Source organism: Homalodisca vitripennis, unplaced genomic scaffold (assembly GCF_021130785.1).
Source record: "Homalodisca vitripennis isolate AUS2020 unplaced genomic scaffold, UT_GWSS_2.1 ScUCBcl_5505;HRSCAF=12256, whole genome shotgun sequence".
Lineage (NCBI taxonomy): Eukaryota > Metazoa > Arthropoda > Insecta > Hemiptera > Cicadellidae > Homalodisca > Homalodisca vitripennis.
This window is the reverse complement of record NW_025781612.1, coordinates 17,393-38,939: the sequence shown is the minus strand read 5'-3', so window position 1 is coordinate 38,939 and position 21,547 is coordinate 17,393. Positions and strand designations below refer to the sequence as shown.

The following is a 21,547-nucleotide window of genomic DNA, read 5'->3' as shown; positions in this document are numbered from 1 at the left end:
GTTTTTTTTTCCATTTGATACTATTGGATGACGGTATATTATTTACAAATCATCTGGAATCTTGTGAAGACATTTTAGTTGCTTTTTGTGTTGTAAAAAATTAAACATAGCAACTATCTGAAGGCTATAATTATACTAGGTAAATCTGTAACTTAACCAATTACTTTTTCAAGAGCTAAAACTCTTAGCTTATAGTTGCCCGATTGTGTTATCAATAACAAACAGTGATGAAATATTAATGTGTTCCTTCAATCATCATGCAATCTTAAGCACTAATTTTTTTACCTTGACTCTCCACTCATGATGAGAAGGGAACGACGAGGCAGCAACACTGGCACATGCCTCTCACCTCTCCGGAACTCCATCACCACGTCCGAGCCGAGCGACAGAGAGAGTATTGGTGACTCAAAGGCACTGTGAGTGTCAATGTGGCTTGGTATACCTGCAAATTAACCAGCTTTGTAGTGATGAAAAATACCCAAATTTACCGTCCAGAAAGAAGTAGGAATAAAATTTATTTAAATACGAGGAATACTATCCAGAAAGTACATTACATTTTGACATAAACAAAAAACATAGAACAAGAACAAAATTGTATTATATACATTTAAAATTGATACTAAAATAGTATTTTTCAACTTAGTCACCAAACAAATTTTGACACTTATCATAAATTTGCAGAGGGGTCATGACCCCTGAGATTCCCCCCCCCCTTGAATCTGACACTGAATCTGCTCATAACATAACAACCAACCATTGACTACTGGCCAATGAAGGCTGAACTCACCTTGCCCTCTCTGGTATTGATTGACTGTTAGTTGGTCAGGACTCCATGCTAGAGGATGGCCTAGTTTTGCAAGACGCTCCCCAATAAAATCACACTCTGATGGAATGGCCTCCTCCAATGGTGAGTCCTTGTCAACATTGTTTATATCGTATCGGAACTCATAGCCGAAATGTTTGACTCTTCGATGTTTCAATGCTTTACCTAAAAATATCAATAATAAGAAAAATCAAATAACATTTACAATCTTTGATTATACACAACATAATGATTGAATAAATCAATTATTTTCCATGGATTTGTTATAAAGGAAGTTGAAATGGAGAGCTTAAGTTGTGTGTGTAAAATCGCTCTGGGCTTGAAACATTGTTTATCGAGCACGATCTATCAACAAGAAATGGGCTTTTTCTAATCAATAATATTAATAGTAGATATAAAAAATAGCGTGTCTCAGGAAAATAGTACAGCATACAAACTAAAACACGTTTAATAGCCTGGTGATTAATTAATTAATCACTATTAATTAAAACACTATTTTCATCCATTAATGTGGGAGTGGGTTCTAAAGGCATTGGTTAGGCAAAAAAATGAATACAGATAACTTTATTATTTTTTGCTATTTGAGGCCGGCCCTGTATTCAAATTAGCATTAGACCATAAAACTAATCACTATTCACACTGTTTTCTTTATGGAATTAAACACTTACAATAGAATTCTTCTACACTTGAACAGAAAACCCTAAACACATTCACTGCTAAGAAAAATACTGAAACTCATTTGGCATGCTAAACATTTTTAGTGTATTTAGAAAACAATGGTCGAAGGTCTCCGATCAGATACTAAAGCACCAGGGGTATATTCTAGACATTTCTGATCGGAGGCTGTAGCACCACCGATAAGTTCCGCACATCTCTGATCAGATACAGTAGCACCAGAGGTAAGTTCCGTGTGTCTCTGATCAGAGACAGCAGCAGGGAATGTGTTAATAATGTATAAACATTTTATAATACACGGAATCAGAAGCTATGCATGACTGATGAAAGGTTACCTTTCTCCACTTGGCCCTCAGTATTCCAGTTGATACAGTTTAATAACTGATTTTCTTCCTCTTCCGTGGCAAAATCATTCAGCAAGACTAAGCCTTCTGGTAATGGTTGGGATTCAGGCGAACCAAATCCGGAAGGTACTGTAATGGAGATGAACAAATATTTTACAATTGAGAATATTTGTATTTGTTGCTTAATTATAAATAAAGAATTAAAATCTAAAATCTATACTCCTAAAACCAATAGATTTAATGCTGACTAAGTAATTTGTGTCATTACTAAACAGAAAAAAATTTATTTTCCTACATATATATTCCATTTATTACATTTTTTCCTTTTTTCTATATATATATATTTTTTTTACCAAAATAATTGAAGAAAGAAGTGTTAGCAAACAGAATCCAGTATTAAAATTTAATGAAATTTTTATAAACATTAATATGACAAGGGTACAGTATACATTGATAATAATATGAGGAGGTGGAACAGTTAAATACATTCCAGTTGAAAACAACATTTTTTAAGGGAACTTATTTTACATTCTTTTAATGTTTAAATATAAATTCCCATCTATTGGTGAATAGGGATGGGTTTTTAATATTTTTTTATCATAAACATAAAAAATTGTCAGCCTATTTCCAAGGTTTTAAGGCACTAATTCAGTGGCCAGTCTAATAAAAAGTAATAAAAACCACTGATAAGGATGAAATTTTATCAATATCTATTGGAATTTAAATCACATTGTAACTTACATCATTATTTTACCTTTTAAAACCACAATTAATTAATAGTATCTATTTAGGAGAGATGAATTATATTAGTTACTACCACTTGGTACTACAACTAGAGTGAGAACCGCTGAAATAGGGACCCTGGTGGGCTCTAAGTTGGGCTCACAAATTGGTTATACTTGAAGCTATTTTAGGAAAGTCGTGATTTAGAACTGTATATTTAATTATTTTGTCAAAATCCTTTTTTAATACTTTTATTTATTAAACTAGTATGTTAATAATAATAATATTAGAAATCAATTTAATTTTAGTATTATTCATTGCTTGATTGGTTAATACATCTGGCATGTGTGTTTTTTTTTTAGTTTATAACTGTTTATTACAACTGGATCTCAATTCTGAGGTTTTCCCAGATAGGACAGTAATTTCATATGACAGGATAGTCCTTTTTTACCATTAAGGAAAGTAAAGTTAGCCAACTTTAATCATCGCAACATAGATCTATAAAAAGACTCTTTTACAAAAAACGCTCTTTTATGCATAAAATGAGAAAACTTCTTCAAACAATATTTTAAAGAAAAAGGATAAAATTAAAAAGGTAATGATGAACAAACTTTATAAATATAATACAAATTTTATAAAATTGCTAAAATTATTCATGTTAAGGAAGAAGATATTCCTAGAAGGTATGAATAATGGGCCTGTCTAAGATCTAATCTAAACTGTTACGAGTACTTACAATTACCATAAACCAGTAGATTTATTTTGTGTTTAAAATATTGTTGACGATGGAGAATTAGAAAGGATAACAGGATTTTAGACTTTTCCATTTTTATAAATTACAAAAACATGCTTCTAGAACTGGTTCTTTTCTTCAAGTGACAAAACCTAGGATATAAAATTGGGCGTGCAAGAAAATTTCCATTGCCAAAAATAAAACATTTTACATGTATAACCTGGCACCAAGAGTGGAAGCATAAAAATTAAATACCATTGCAGGACACAAACACACTAATAATGTTATTAAATATTAATAAAAACACTACTTTTCCAAATTGTTTATTATTTCGGGCGAGGCCTTTCAAAACCAAAGGTTTCATCTTCAGGCCACTCCACAAATAAATATTTACATATTGTTTGTTAAAATTAATATTAAATTAACATATGGTGTAAAATGTAAATACAAAAATTTTGGAAAATTTCAGCCAGTATGAAAAAATTATATTTGACTAGAGTTTAATTTTTGAATAAATTCAGAAGAAAGAAGATTGGAATTTTCAATAGGGCCCTCTTCATTGTTCATGAGTTTTTCTTTACTTCTGTTTATGTATAGTGTTTCCCAAGCATTCAAGTTCAATTGGTTTTGTTATTTCTTTTATTAACTTTAGATTTGTAATTGATGTTCTGTGTCCTGATTCAATGCAGTGCTTGGCTACAGCAGATTTGTCAACTCTTCCATATTTTGTGTGTGATAAATGCTCTTTAAATCGTGTTTTTATTGTTCTTTTTGTTTGTCCAATATAAATTTTGTCACAGTCATTGCATCCAATTTCATAAATTCATAAATTCAGGAGTGGCCTGAAGATGAAACCTTTGGTTTTGAAAGGCCTCGCCTGAAAATAATAAACAATTTGGAAAAGTAGTGTTTTTATTAATATTTAATAATATTTAAAGAATTTCCAATTGCTCCAAGAGTCTACACTAATATGTGTTTTGTAACTAATAACGATGATAAATAAATGTCCAAAATCCTATCATTCCTTCCAAAAACCTATTGTTTTTAATATATACACATAATTACCTGATAAAGAATACAATAAATAAAGTGGACTGTCCATTATAATTAGCTTCTCCTTGCCATTGATAGAATCATAGGCTTTGGCTGCCTCATCAATTGAAGAATATACAACAAAACAATATGACTTCTTTGGTATCATGACAATATTCTGTACGTTGCCGAACTTGGTGAACAGTTTGGTCACTTCCTCGTACTTGACTCCTGATACGAGACCAGCATTGCATACCATCACATTCTGAAACAAATAAACAGTTCTGACAATGAACTAAGAGACAGTGGATTGTTCATCCCCTTCCCTTAAATTTGAAGTACCTATATGACGCATCTAATTGTATTTATTTCTATTTTCAAACTAATCATTTTAAAAAATTTCAGCTAAGTAAGACCAAGACTTTTAACACAACTTTTATATGGAAATCAATCTCATACTAGGGCCCAAGTTTAGGTATCAACAAGCACTAGGCCTACTACATAATTTTACTTTCTCCACAACAGACAAAGATTTGGATGAACGGAAGATGCATAATCTGTTGATCAGTTTAAATCTTTGAGTGCCAGGCACTTATTGAGAGGGTGGCACGGTCAATGCCAAGCATTTTTTTACAGGTCACATCCTTCAATGCCAAGCACTCTTTTGGTATTCATGCAGTGTACCACCAAATAATTCACAACTATTTCAAAAATAAACATAATAGGTTTGATTTTTGTTTCATTGTACAGGGAGAAAATTAGACATTAACTTATTATATTTAATTGAATAATATACAACCGTTTTACATTTAAAAAAATTGAAATTAATAATCTTATTTATTTGTATCTCTATGTAAATAGGAACAAATATATCAAGTTTCAATAAAATACGAATTTGTATCACTGAGTTTTGGTTTTTTTTTTATAATAGTGCAAAATATTGAAAACCTGCACCTGTACATAAGGCAACTCTTATATTTGGCAAATAGTTTTTAATAGCTGTAAAAAATCAAATCAAGATGGATGATTTATTTTAATTTGATTTATTATGTATAAAATGCAACTAAATACAGTTCCATATTAAATGAACATTTAGTAAAAGAATAATAAATATTTACAAAGCTGATCTAATCGGCCCTCTGTATTCAAAGGGTTAAGATACAATCTAAACCGTTACAACAGCAATCATAACAAACAAATTGATTTATTGATTGGTATAGCAATAAACGAAAAAAATATTTTTTACATAAAGCATTGACAGTGGATGATACGAATTAGAAAAGAGCAACTGTCAATACATTTCCAAACAAAATAAGTTGTTTGTTTTATAAAATACTTGGGAAATTCATTTTTTCAAATTTGCAGCTGTTCTTAAGTAAGACCTGCTTAACATGCAATAATGCTGGGTATACACTCTGAGATGTTCTCACCTCCCCCCCCCCCCCCCTCAGAGATGGAGAAGATAATCATTACCTGTGTGGGTTCCAAACTAGTGTCAATGCTGAAATCCCTCAGTAGCATTTGCGTGTACTTCGTTTTTCTTCTTCTTAACTTGTAAGAAGCCATGGTTTTAGTGTTGTATGTCTACGGTTTAAAACCTGAAAATAACACATGCCTATATAAACAGTACTGTGGACAATACATTAATTTACAAAATTTAGATAAAAAAAGGTTTATCATACAGTAAATTACAAGTGCTTAAATCACAAAATGCATCTTTTTGTGACTTAAGGCATGTGCGGGGATGCACAAACTCATCCCTACACAACCGCTTTCTTCACATCTGGTAGCTTATCTGACAAGTATATTGTCAATCGCAGGTAACATCTATAATAAAAAGTTATAGGTCTTTAATTTGAATGACAGTTTCATTTTTGTTGTGTGTGATTGTGAGTTACCTGCCATGCCTGGAAGAAAACACTGGGGAATTTACTACAAGTCTCTACTCACAGATGTAAATATAAGGTGAATGATAAATTTTCATTTGTATTCCTCAACAAATATTGAGTGCAGGACAATAGACAATAGACAATAGACAATAGACAATAGACAATAGACAAAAATTCTTTATTAACATGCTCATTGAGAACAGTATTAGCGTCATAGTAAACACTACAAGTGTTTTTTTTTTACAAAATATAAAGTTTTGTAATGATATAAAAGGTTACATTGTAAAATTTAAATGTCAAATACTCTTTGAAAAAATTCTTCTATGGAGTAGAAGGGGCGGTCAGCAAGCCATTTGTGTAGTGCTGGTTTGAGTTCATTCTCTCCTTGCTACTAAACCATCTTCTCTCCCGAGCAGATGTAACTAACCAATAGTTAACATGTTACCACATCTTCATATTTCAACATAACTATTATGGTATGTGTTAAAACGAGTTTACATTGTTCATGTTTTGTTTTTTTTATATAAAAAAAATATTAAAACAGTAATGTCTTTGGCTACAATATAACAAAGCGGCCACCACGGGCAGTCTAATAATCGATATTCATGTTTTTCTAAAACTACTGGAACCAAATGTCGAACCAAACTACGTTACAGGTATTTCAAATTACATTATAGTTCAGCTGTTTTTATATGTTTAAAAGTAATTTATTTATTTATTATTATTTCAACGGCATCCGCCAATATACAATAATTTCACAAAAGAGCATTCAACAGTTTTTATGCAAAATGAAAAACAAAAAAACAACAATGCAAGATGGCTACGGACAAAGGCATTAAAGCTAGACAGGTCAACAAAACTGGATCACAACGATCATTATAACTAAATTAAATAAAAGATGAACCAATATAAGTACGTGCAGCTATATCTAGCAATGATAGCTTTACAAAACCAGAATGTGCAATAGGCCTGACAAATATAACATAGTATAAATATCAATAAATACTCAACAATAACAATAACAACTTAACAATAAACGAATAACAAGTATTGCATGACACATTGAACTATTACTCTGCTAGAACATTTTCATGCAACATAAATATAACATCAACAAAATAAATAACAACTAATTAAATTACAGAAAGTAGTGATTATGCAGTGGAATAATAAATAAGTGTTAAGATTTGTGAAATAATATTACAATAGTGAAAAATCACAAACATCATCTCCAACTGATATTAAGGGGAAAAAAAAAACTCTATCAATCATTCCTGTTGCAGTCTCTTTTTAAGGTGTGCGATGCTGTCATAAAACATATCACCATCGGAAGGAATGCTGTTTCCACGCCTATGAAGTCGAGCAATAGGACCGTGGTAGCTGTAATTGTTTGAGTGGTGGGCAGGTTGAAAACATATTCCTGGATCTGGTTCCAGCAGGCACCAAGAGGGATATCCTACTCAGAAGCTCTGGTGAATCGATCGCCCCGTTGATAAGCTTGTGCAGGAAAACAATATCAAACATTCTCCTTCTGCACTCCAGCGTAGACAGAAGAAATTCCTGCTCAAGTGCGGGGACAGAGACCTCCTGATAGGCTGCACCTCTCCGGACTCCTTGAAGTCTGCAAAATTTGTTTTGAATACTCTGTAGTTTGTGAATATGAGATGCGTAATGAGGGGACCAAAACAAGAGTACAATATTCCAGATTAGGCCGAACTAAAGCCTTATACAAGAGCAGTAGTGTCTCGTCACCGAACGTCCCTCTAGACATTCGAAAAATGAATCCTAGCACTTTGTTTGCCCTCAAAGATACCGCATCAATGTGTGCATCGGGTGACAAATTTGTAGTCAAGCTTACTCCAAGGTCGTTTACCGAGGTCACTCGCTTGATGTCGCCGGATACAGTGTAATTGAAAGCAACAGGATTCTTCAGACGACAGAAGGTGATTGTAAGACATTTGGTTGAGTTAATGACCATCTTATTATCATCGCACCACTCAGCAATTAGGTTCAGATCACGTTGAAGATTGAGACAGTCATCACGAGAGTAAATTTCTTTGAATATCTTGAGGTCATCTGCGAAGAGGAGATATTCCGATGATAGGTGGCTGATGATGTTGTTGACAAACAAGTTGAAAAGAATAGGGCCAAGCTTGGACCCCTGAGGTGGGAGGAAATTCTTCAGACAAATGGTTTCCAAGTTTGACCCTCAGCGAGCGTCCACTTAAATAGCTCTTGAACCATTCTAGAGAGAGTCCGCAGAAACCATATCCTTCGAGCTTTGAAATCAGAAGTGAGTGACTAATCTTGTCAAATGCCTTGGAAAGGTCTAAATAAATGCTGTCCACTTGATGTCTTCGATTAAACGCAGAAAGAATATAGTCTGTGTAGATGACAAGGTTGGTCTGGGTGGAACGACCCTTGCAAAACCCATGTTGTTGGGGGACAATGATATTCTTTATGTCATTAGATATCAATTCCAGCACTAAACCTTCCACAACCTTAGCCAAAGCAGGCTGGATGACGACCGGCCTGAAGCTGGTGACATCAGTAGCATTTGGTGTTTTAGGAATCGGCACAACATAACTGGACTTGAGTGCTGTGGGAAAGATGCCGTCCATAAATAGTCTGTTAAGTAAATTGGTGAGAGGCTTTGAAAGTTGAACGCTACATTTCTTGAGAACTATAGGTGGGATGAGATCAGGACCATTACCTTTGTTGACATCAAGTGACTCCAGCTCCTTCCGTACTCTTTCCTCACTTACATGGAAGCGATTTACATTGAAGTTGCTAGCAAAATGAAAGTCTAAAGTTGTGTCATCCCTGGGATTAAAAGTTGAGGCGAAGAAGCCAGCAAAAAGATTGCACATGACATGAGGGTCATCAGTAACTGTGTGATTAAAAAGTCAGACGAGTTGGGATAGACTGCGATTTCTGCATTTGCTTCACATAACTCCAAAAAGATTTTATATTGGAGGGTATAGAATACTCAATATGCCCAACGTATCTGTTAAAACAATCCTTGGCCAGCAACTTGCACTGGGCCCTGGTATGAGAGAACCTCCAGTAGTCCTCAAATGACAATGAAGTCTTGTAGATCCTGTGCAGTTTCTTTTTTAAGATGATTAAATTTATCAGTTCTTTAGAAAACCAAATGGGAAACTTGGACAATCCAACCTTTTTCATGCAGGTGTTGTCCAAAATAATTTCTCTAAGTTCCTCGCAAAAACGACTGAAGGCCAAGTCAGGGCCCTCCGCCAAACGCACATCGATATTAGCAATGGCCAAAGAAATATTAGCAATGTTGCACTCTCTGAAGTTGGGGGTGAAAGTAGCAGTGCAAGAGCGACGAGACATTTCAGGAAGATCAATCACAGCTGTCAGGGCAGGATGGGCTATATCTTCAGCTACCAAACTCTCTGCGGTGTGCGATACAAGACAAGGGATGTTAGTGAAAATTAGATCAAGGAAATTTCCTATGTAATTAGGAATAGTATTCATCAGTAATAATTCAATGATGGATAAAAAACTATCTAGGCTATTTATATTTATAAAATGTAATAAACAAAACAGTGTGTCATTCCGTGAGAAATAAACATACTAAAATAAAAAGATTTACCAGACCACTTCAGAATTTCATAAAATTTGTGATATGAAAGGTAGTTCACATATACATTAGGGAAATTACTAATTTCCCCCCAAATATTTAAAACAATGTAAAAAGTTAAGGCTATGTCAAGTTTCTCAAAATTCACCAAAAAACCGGAACCAACATATTTTGAAATCACTATACCTTTACTCCTAATTGAGCTAGAGAGAGTGAAATGGTCTACTCAGTTTTAAATGGTATTTCTTTCGATGTACAACACAACATACTTTGTCACCAAAAGTTCTTTTATCGTATTAAACATTTTTATTTAATTTTCTCAAAAATTCCATTTATGAAAGATCAAAAAAATAATATAGTTTATATATATATATATTTTTGTTTATATTTATGGTGATTCTCAAAATAACAAAGTGGGAGGCTAATGGGTTCAGTTAAATAATAATTTTAAAAAGGATGTTTTTTGAAGCTGAGAATCAGTCTACCTGCTACAAATTTCCAATGGAAAAAGGCCATGTGATGGAGTTGTGGGTTCAATGAAAAGACTTGATGAAATAATAGACCTAAAATATCTATATGAAGAACAAATTTTACCTCCTATCACAATCTATGAATGGATACTAAGAAGTCCTTATCTACTATTTGTTATAGGCTATACATACATACATATTATGGATATGAAATGTTAGATAACCTCAACAAGCGCTTGTGTGATCTGAGCTAGTGTACTACCTCCTGGAATGTTTTTCTCATTTTCCAACAAGTGCAGGGTGGCACCGCGAATTCAAGCTCAGATCACGTAAGCGCTTGTAAAGGTTATATTTAACTTTGGTACTACTAGTACCATATTTACGATAACCTAATCTAAACCTACTTATATCGCATAGTAAAATTGCATAGTTTAGTAATATTTCCATTGATAATATATGCCTCATTGCTTGCACGAAATGGCCTGGGCTGTTATCGGCTACAGAGTAACCCAAAACCGAAACAACGATACGAGAACAAATCTTCCAGCCCAGCTGATGCTGAAACAACAGTATCTCAGCAATAAGTTACCAATGCATTGCCTGTTACTGACACTAATACTGCAGATATGTAATGGCAGCAAGAGCAGTAGTTATGCACATGTTTTATCTGTGTCAAGATACGTTTATCCTGCAAGAGTAAAAAGTAATTAAATATTATAATGTTTTGTTTGTTATATTTTATAAATACATATCCTACATTGTTTTTATTCACCATAACATTATTGTTTGTTACACTATAATTTAAAATGTAACGCAATTTGGTATAAGTAGTTTGTAGCGAGGATTCTTTACTAATTAATATTGATGATCCGATATTATTCATCACTTGAGTGTTGCCGCTTATTATACTGTAGCATATGGCTTCATAATGTACTGATATTATTTTTTTGTAACAGTAAAATGATAAAAAATTTACCTATATTGAAACATTCCAAACTCAGCGTTTTGGTTTTGGATCTATAGTAATATTATGCTTTCAGAAAACTAATTAAAGGAGTAGCAGAATTAAATGTAACTTTCAAAATGTGTAAATTGTTGAACCTTTTTAAACTAAATAACCAGACACAAATTGCCAATTGTTCATGCAATATTGAATATAGTATAAATTATTTATATTCTAATCACAATTTTAATTTTAAACTGTTTCTTGAAATCTGATGCACAACATACACAAGATCCATTAAAACATTTCAAAAAATGTATAGTGTGATCAAACCCTAACCTATAAATAGTTTTTTGTATTCTTCGTTGTTCCTCTGATCTCCGTCACCACCGTGAAGTTAGCGTCACTTTATCGTCCAGACCGTCTAGTGCATCAATGTTGCAGTCATCAATCTGAAGGCGTTAACAAAAATTCAAAAACTGAGATAAATTGTATAATACTAATTATAAAAAACGATCTTTCACAAAATCAACACAGTTTTTTCTATTTATTACTTTCCACAAAGGTTTCCCATTAAATGTGTCATGAATAAAAATCCCAAATATAATACCTAAGTAAACCGTAGGAATGTATCGTAAAATGGACGTCCTCTAATAAATGCCACTCCTGAGACTTAACCAAACAAGTGCCCGCAATGGAACTTTGTACACAGATGCTCTGTAAGCTGAACTTTAATATACCAACGTCAAATAGGTGGTGTCGGCCGTCAGAGGTCCTATCGTCAAAATTAAATGCACGGTTAGACGGGCGTTCTCGTATAAAAGTCACTCCTGAGACTTAACCAAACAAGTGCCCGCAATGAAACTTTGTACACAGATGCTCTGTAAGCTGAACTTTAATATACCAACGTCAAATAGGTGGTGTCGGCCGTCAGAGGTCCTATCGTCTAAATTAAATGCACCGTTAGACGGGGCGTTCTCGTATAAAAGTCACTCCTGAGACTTAACCAAACAAGTGCCCGCAATGAAATTTTGTACACAGATTCTCTGTAAGCTGAACTTTAATATACCAACGTCAAATAGGTGGTGTCGGCCGTCAGAGGTCCTATCGTCAAAATTAAAATGCACGGTTAGACGGGCGTTCTCGTATAAAAAGTCACTCCTGAGACTTAACCAAACAAGTGCCCGCAATGGAACTTTGTACACAGATGCTCTGTAAGCTGAACTTTAATATACCAACGTCAAAAAGGTGGTGTCGGACGTCAGAGGTCCTATCGTCTAAATTAAATGCACCGTTAGACGGGGCGTTCTCGTATAAAAGTCGCTCCTGAGACTAAACCAAACAAGTGCCCGCAATGAAACTTTGTACACAGATGCTCTGTAAGCTGAACTTTAATATACCAACGTCAAATAGGTGGTGTCGGCCGTCAGAGGTCCTATCGTCAAAATTAAATGCACGGTTAGACGGGCGTTCTCGTATAAAAGTCACTCCTGAGACTTACCCAAACAAGTGCCCGCAATGGAACTTTGTACACAGATGCTCTGTAAGCTGAACTTTAATATACCAACGTCAAAAAAGGTGGTGTTGTCGGCCGTCAGAGGTCCTATCGTCGAAATTAAATGCACCGTTTAGACGAGGCGTTCTTGTATAAAAGTCGCTCCTGAGACTAAACCAAACAAGTGCCCGCAATGAAACTTTGTACACAGATGCTCTGTAAGCTGAACTTTAATATACCAACGTCAAATAGTAGGTGGTGTCGGCCGTCAGAGGTCCTATCGTCAAAATTAAATGCACGGTTAGACGGGCGATCTCGTATAAAAGTCACTCCTGAGACTTAACCAAACAAGTGCCCGCAATGAAACTTTGTACACAGATGCTCTGTAAGCTGAACTTTAATATACCAACGTCAAAAAGGTGGTGTCGGCCGTCAGAGGTCCTATCGTCTAAATTAAATGCACCGTTAGACGGGGCGTTCTCGTATAAAAGTCACTCCTGAGACTAAACCAAACAAGTGCCCGCAATGAAATTTTGTACACAGATTCTCTGTAAGCTGAACTTTAATATACCAACGTCAAATAGGTGGTGTCGGCCGTCAGAGGTCCTATCGTCAAAATTAAATGCACGGTTAGACGGGCGTTCTCGTATAAAAGTCACTCCTGAGACTTAACCAAACAAGTGCCCGCAATGGAACTTTGTACACAGATGCTCTGTAAGCTGAACTTTAATATACCAACGTCAAAAAGGTGGTGTCGGACGTCAGAGGTCCTATCGTCTAAATTAAATGCACCGTTAGACGGGGCGTTCTTGTATAAAAGTCGCTCCTGAGACTAAACCAAACAAGTGCCCGCAATGAAACTTTGTACACAGATGCTCTGTAAGCTGAACTTTAATATACCAACGTCAAATAGGTGGTGTCGGCCGTCAGAGGTTCCTATCGTCAAAATTAAATGCACGGTTAGACGGGCGTTCTCGTATAAAAGTCACTCCTGAGACTTAACCAAACAAGTGCCCGCAATGGAACTTTGTACACAGATGCTCTGTAAGCTGAACTTTAATATACCAACGTCAAAAAGGTGGTGTCGGCCGTCAGAGGTCCTATCGTCGAAATTAAATGCACCGTTAGACGAGGCGTTCTTGTATAAAAGTCGCTCCTGAGACTAAACCAAACAAGTGCCCGCAATGAAACTTTGTACACAGATGCTCTGTAAGCTGAACTTTAATATACCAACGTCAAATAGGTGGTGTCGGCCGTCAGAGGTCCTATCGTCAAAATTAAATGCACGGTTAGACGGGCGATCTCGTATAAAAGTCACTCCTGAGACTTAACCAAACAAGTGCCCGCAATGAAACTTTGTACACAGATGCTCTGTAAGCTGAACTTTAATATACCAACGTCAAAAAGGTGGTGTCGGCCGTCAGAGGTCCTATCGTCAAAATTAAATGCACGGTTTAGACGGGCGTTCTCGTATAAAAGTCACTCCTGAGACTTAACCAAACAAGTGCCCGCAATGAAACTTTGTACACAGATGCTCTGTAAGCTGAACTTTAATATACCAACGTCAAAAAGGTGGTGTCGGCCGTCAGAGGTCCTATCGTCGAAATTAAATGCACCGTTAGACGGGGCGTTCTCGTATAAAAGTCGCTCCTGAGACTAAACCAAACAAGTGCCCGCAATGAAACTTTGTACACATATGCCCTGTAAGCTGAACTTTAATATACCAACGTCAAATAGGTGGTGTGTCGGCCGTCAGAGGTCCTATCGTCAAAATTAAATGCACGGTTAGACGGGCGTTCTCGTATAAAAGTCACTCCTGAGACTTAACCAAACAAGTGCCCGCAATGAAACTTTGTACACAGATGCTCTGTAAGCTGAACTTTAATATACCAACGTCAAAAAGGTGGTGTCGGCCGTCAGAGGTCCTATCGTCGAAATTAAATGCACCGTTAGACGGGGCGTTCTCGAATAAAAGTCACTCCTGAGACTTAACCAAACAAGTGCCCGCAATGAAACTTTGTACACAGATGCTCTGTAAGCTGAACTTTAATATACCAACGAAATTGAAGTTGTTTGTGTTTTGTACTTATTAGTTATATAAGTAATACATTACCTTTTTATTAGACAATACTCGTACTTCTTTTCCATGTAGTCAGGAAATTTAAAAAAAATGAGAGCTATAACAAAAAGTAAAATTAATATGACACAAACCATGTTTTTTTTTTTTTTTTTTTAAGTGGTGAAAAAATGCATTGCTGCACGAACGCTTGGTCTTACCGTAACCAAGCGAACAAGTGTGGGGTGGGGCTCTCCACCAGATAGTATTCTGATGGCATACCCACTAAAAAAACACCACTTTCTTCTTTTTTCTTCTTCCTTTCTTTAGACTCTGGAACTCAACGGGTACAAACTTAAAAGATAATACCAACAAATATGTTATTACAATTTCTTAAAGCATATGCTATGTACGAGTTTTTTTTTAAATTTATATTACAAATACCCAACACCAACAAAATTTACTCTGCCATGCAACTATGGACCTATTTTACGGACATCAATAGCAGAAAACTGTTACTGAAATGTCTATATACATGTATGATATATTATGGGAATGAATTTACAGGCCATGATTTAAGCAAAAACAATTAAATTATTCGTGGATGGAAATATTTACGCTAACACATTGTATGGGATAAGAAGGACCGTATGTATGTATTCACTGCGCTCTGTCAGTTATGACACAATTCCCCATACAATAATAATGAAGAAAAATACGGCTGTAAAACATTTACAATTTCTAAAAATTACTTTTTGTTATTAATGTTTTACTTCACCTGTAAAGAGTATTCTTATAAAACAATCTAAATATACGTTTAATCTAAATATCAATCTGAGGGGACAATTGTATCCCTTTACCACTTCAGTAAATCATGTTGTCAGGAAGAGGAGAACATGTTGCTCACGACAGCGACACGTCCTTCGTGTGGTCATTACCATCGTCTAAGCAGGTTCTGGTTGTAGAAGGATTCTTTTCGAAAGAGATGAGGTGGTGGAAGTAGAGTATAGTATATTTCGGGGTTAAGTATGGCGTATGGGGTAGTTAGTTGTAGGGTTAGGGTTCTTGATAATAATTACAATTAATATAAAACTAATGGTAGCTACTAGTTTCACTACCAACAACTTCAGGAAAACATCTCATTATTTTTGTGGGACCTAATAACTTTTTCAAACAGTGGTTTGTTGCAAGTTCTATTTGGGATCTCTTCAATTCATTGGCTTCTGTCTATCAATATACTGGGCATAACGATATTGGCAGCTACTCAATCCACCACCAAACCGTTAAGCACTTTTCTTTGCGTTGGGCGGGACCTAATATTTTTGCTATACCGTGGTTGATGCTAATTCTACATGCAGGTTAATAAAATTGCTTTCTTTCCTTGGCTTCTTTCTATCAATATACTGTGCATAACGATATTGGCAGCTACTCAATCCACCACCAAACCGTTAAGCACTTTTTCTTTGCGTTGGGCGGGACCTAATATTTTTGCTATTACCGTGGTTGATGCTAATTCTATATACAAATTAATAAAATTGCTTTCTTTCCTTGGCTTCTGTCTATCAATATACTGTGCATAACGATATTGGCAGCTACTCAATCCACCACCAAACCGTTAAGCACTTTTCTTTGCGTTGGGCGGGACCTAATATTTTTGCTATACCGTGGTTGATGCTAATTCTATATACAAATTAATAAAATTGCTTTCTTTCCTTGGCTTCTGTCTATCAATATACTGTGCATAACGATATTGGCAGCTACTCAATCCACCAACCAAACCGTTAAGCACTTTTCTTTGCGTTGGGCGGGACCTAATATTTTTGCTATACCGTGGTTGATGCTAATTCTATATACAAATTAATAAAATTGCTTTCTTTCCTTGGCTTCTGTCTATCAATATACTGTGCATAACGATATTGGCAGCTACTCAATCCACCACCAAACCGTTAAGCACTTTTCTTTGCGTTGGGCGGGACCTAATATTTTTGCTATACCGTGGTTGATGCTAATTCTATATACAAATTAATAAAATTTGCTTTCTTTCCTTGGCTTCTGTCTATCAATATACTGTGCATAACGATATTGGCAGCTACTCAATCCACCACCAAACCGTTAAGCACTTTTCTTTGCGTTGGGCGGGACCTAATATTTTTGCTATACCGTGGTTGATGCTAATTCTATATACAAATTAATAAAATTGCTTTCTTTCCTTGGCTTCTGTCTATCAATATACTGTGCATAACGATATTGGCAGCTACTCAATCCACCACCAAACCGTTAAGCACTTTTCTTTGCGTTGGGCGGGACCTAATATTTTTGCTATACCGTGGTTGATGCTAATTCTACATGCAGGTTAATAAAAATTGCTTTCTTTCCTTGGCTTCTGTCTATCAATATACTGTGCATAACGATATTGGCAGCTACTCAATCCACCACCAAACCGTTAAGCACTTTTCTTTGCGTTGGGCGGGACCTAATATTTTTGCTATACCGTGGTTGATGCTAATTCTATATACAAATTAATAAAATTGCTTTCTTTCCTTGGCTTCTGTCTATCAATATACTGTGCATAACGATATTGGCAGCTACTCAATCCACCACCAAACCGTTAAGCACTTTTCTTTGCGTTGGGCGGGACCTAATATTTTTGCTATACCGTGGTTGGTGCTAATTCTACATGCAGGTTAATAAAATTGCTTTCTTTCCTTGGCTTCTGTCTATCAATATACTGTGCATAAACGATATTGGCAGCTACTCAATCCACCACCAAACCGTTAAGCACTTTTCTTTGCGTTGGGCGGGACCTAATATTTTTTTGCTATACCGTGGTTGATGCTAATTCTATATACAAATTAATAAAATTGCTTTCTTTCCTTGGCTTCTGTCTATCAATATACTGTGCATAACGATATTGGCAGCTACTCAATCCACCACCAAACCGTTAAGCACTTTTCTTTGCGTTGGGCGGGACCTAATATTTTTGCTATACCGTGGTTGATGCTAATTCTATATACAAATTAATAAAATTGCTTTCTTTCCTTGGCTTCTGTCTATCAATATACTGTGCATAACGATATTGGCAGCTACTCAATCCACCACCAAACCGTTAAGCACTTTTCTTTGCGTTGGGCGGGACCTAATATTTTTGCTATACCGTGGTTGATGCTAATTCTATATACAAATTAATAAAATTGCTTTCTTTTCCTTGGCTTCTGTCTATCAATATACTGTGCATAACGATATTGGCAGCTACTCAATCCACCACCAAACCGTTAAGCACTTTTCTTTGCGTTGGGCGGGACCTAATATTTTTGCTATACCGTGGTTGATGCTAATTCTACATGCAGGTTAATGAAATTGCTTTCTTTCCTTGGCTTCTGTCTATCAATATACTGTGCATAACGATATTGGCAGCTACTCAATCCACCACCAAACCGTTAAGCACTTTTCTTTGCGTTGGGCGGGACCTAATATTTTTGCTATACCGTGGTTGATGCTAATTCTATATACAAATTAATAAAATTGCTTTTCTTTCCTTGGCTTCTGTCTATCAATATACTGTGCATAACGATATTGGCAGCTACTCAATCCACCACCAAACCGTTAAGCACTTTTCTTTGCGTTGGGCGGGACCTAATATTTTTGCTATACCGTGGTTGATGCTAATTCTATATACAAATTAATAAAATTGCTTTCTTTCCTTGGCTTCTGTCTATCAATATACTGTGCATAACGATATTGGCAGCTACTCAATCCACCACCAAACCGTTAAGCACTTTTCTTTGCGTTGGGCGGGACCTAATATTTTTGCTATACCGTGGTTGATGCTAATTCTATATACAAATTAATAAAATTGCTTTCTTTCCTTGGCTTCTGTCTATCAATATACTGTGCATAACGATATTGGCAGCTACTCAATCCACCACCAAACCGTTAAGCACTTTTCTTTGCGTTTGGGCGGGACCTAATATTTTTGCTATACCGTGGTTGATGCTAATTCTATATACAAATTAATAAAAATTGCTTTCTTTCCTTGGCTTCTGTCTATCAATATACTGTGCATAACGATATTGGCAGCTACTCAATCCACCACCAAACCGTTAAGCACTTTTCTTTGCGTTGGGCGGGACCTAATATTTTTGCTATACCGTGGTTGATGCTAATTCTACATGCAGGTTAATAAAAATTGCTTTCTTTCCTTGGCTTCTGTCTATCAATATACTGTGCATAACGATATTGGCAGCTACTCAATCCACCACCAAACCGTTAAGCACTTTTCTTTGCGTTGGGCGGGACCTAATATTTTTTGCTATACCGTGGTTGATGCTAATTCTATATACAAATTAATAAAATTGCTTTCTTTCCTTGGCTTCTGTCTATCAATATACTGTGCATAACGATATTGGCAGCTACTCAATCCACCACCAAACCGTTAAGCACTTTTCTTTGCGTTGGGCGGGACCTAATATTTTTGCTATACCGTGGTTGGTGCTAATTCTACATGCAGGTTAATAAAATTGCTTTCTTTCCTTGGCTTCTGTCTATCAATATACTGTGCATAACGATATTGGCAGCTACTCAATCCACCACCAAACCGTTAAGCACTTTTCTTTGCGTTGGGCGGGACCTAATATTTTTTTGCTATACCGTGGTTGATGCTAATTCTATATACAAATTAATAAAATTGCTTTCTTTCCTTGGCTTCTGTCTATCAATATACTGTGCATAACGATATTGGGCAGCTACTCAATCCACCACCAAACCGTTAAGCACTTTTCTTTGCGTTGGGCGGGACCTAATATTTTTGCTATAACCGTGGTTGATGCTAATTCTATATACAAATTAATAAAATTGCTTTCTTTCCTTGGCTTCTGTCTATCAATATACTGTGCATAACGATATTGGCAGCTACTCAATCCACCACCAAACCGTTAAGCACTTTTCTTTGCGTTGGGCGGGACCTAATATTTTTTGCTATACCGTGGTTGATGCTAATTCTATATACAAATTAATAAAATTGCTTTCTTTCCTTGGCTTCTGTCTATCAATATACTGTGCATAACGATATTGGCAGCTACTCAATCCACCACCAAACCGTTAAGCACTTTTCTTTGCGTTTGGCGGGACCTAATATTTTTGCTATACCGTGGTTGATGCTAATTCTAATATACAAATTAATAAAATTGCTTTCTTTCCTTGGCTTCTGTCTATCAATATACTGTGCATAACGATATTGGCAGCTACTCAATCCACCACCAAACCGTTAAGCACTTTTCTTTGCGTTGGGTGGGACCTAATATTTTTCCTTAAAAACAGGTGTTGTTGTTAATTGTTTCATTCCCATGGGTTCCTGTTGTATTTCGATTTAAATTGTTGGCAAAGTTTGCAAATAAATATGAAATCATTTACCTCAACCTCCATGTTGGGTTTTACTTAAATACTTAAGACATGGTTTGAAGTGAGCCCATCGTTTGCAGCTGTCGCACATTATCCATATTTTGCATCGAGTCTCTCCCTTTCCACATTGTAAGCATATGTCTGCCATATTATCTGACCATTGCAGAAATTTCTCTTTTTAAGTATTCTCTATAATCAGTAGGATTTATTTTCGTCGGCATTTTTTGGTCTTTCAGAAAACATTCTATATAGTTTATAACATATATTCCACAATTAAAGCTATCACTTTGGACTGCCCCCTCGCCTTTTACATATGTCCATCTGTCTACTTTCATGCCATCATTCTTGTACTGAGTTTTTTGAAGACCACTGAGAAATGTCCTAAATTTTTTAAATCCAACTTCACAGTTGTCCGGATATCTTGGCAGTGGGTTGTAGAAAAAGCATGTGTGGTTCTGTATGTCTCCAACCAGCACGCAATAGTGATTTTTGTTTTGATACAATATACGGCATTAGAATTTTGTCATACTCATTTAAGTTTCGGAAATAATACCAAACAGGCGATGCTGCAGTAACGGAATTATGTTTAAAAAGTGTTCCGCAAGTTTCTGTATTGACGAATTTAACGTTGTCTGTTTTGCACAGTTTTTTAATTAGAGCAACAATAGCGCAGTCGATCACATTCTGGTGTAATTCTCTCGATCCATTCAATGTGAAATATGCGTCTCCGAACAGATACAGTTTTTTTGTAGGCACTAAATTTTTAAAAAAGGCTACTACATACGTATCTGTTTCTAATTCATTTTCCTCGTACAAATAAAAATCTGGATTCATAAATAAGCCATTTGGAATCGCACAGACGTGAGGATACTGTTTGCTCATACTCACCCTAAATTTCCTGTTATTATCTTCACCTACACTTCCTAATTCTTTTCTTGTACTGTGTTCGTTTTCTGAAGGTAGTCCTCTATCAATAGTTATGTACTTCTCTTCATTTTCTGGCGGCTCGTCTACTGTAGGTTTATCGGCGTTCTCAAATCCTGCACTACAAGTTTGTTTTGTAAATAATTTCGAATTTCTTAAGGGTTTTGTTTGTAGTCAAGTGATATGTAGAAGTCGACCTGCGCTTCTTTTGCCATGTTTCTGTGATACTTGGATCATCAACATCTTCAATATCCTCAGAATGAAATTCATTACTTATCTGGCATGGCTGTTTCAAAAGTGGTTTGGACAGTCTTTGGCTCCATTGGATTCAATATGACCTTAGTTTCAATATCACAAAAGTTATTTTTTCTGTCTAACTCGTTGTTTTCTTTCTTTGTTATAATCTGAAATATCTATACTTATATTTTTCAATGAA

The 21,547-nt window shown here is 35.6% G+C and overlaps 1 protein-coding gene across 2 annotated transcripts; it reads right to left on the bottom strand.

Moving 5' to 3' along the window:
• Positions 1 to 285: 285 nt before the first annotated feature.
• LOC124373416 (alkylated DNA repair protein alkB homolog 8-like) lies at positions 286 to 11,628 on the bottom strand (the record flags this gene model as incomplete). 2 transcript variants are annotated; one of them, XM_046831790.1, is given in 6 exon segments in its annotated part: positions 286 to 442; positions 788 to 988; positions 1,834 to 1,971; positions 4,364 to 4,595; positions 5,804 to 5,928; positions 11,579 to 11,628. In XM_046831790.1, coding segments are annotated over 5 exon segments (821 nt in total), but the record flags the coding sequence as incomplete, so codon positions are not given.
• Between the last annotated feature and the right edge of the window lie 9,919 nt (positions 11,629 to 21,547).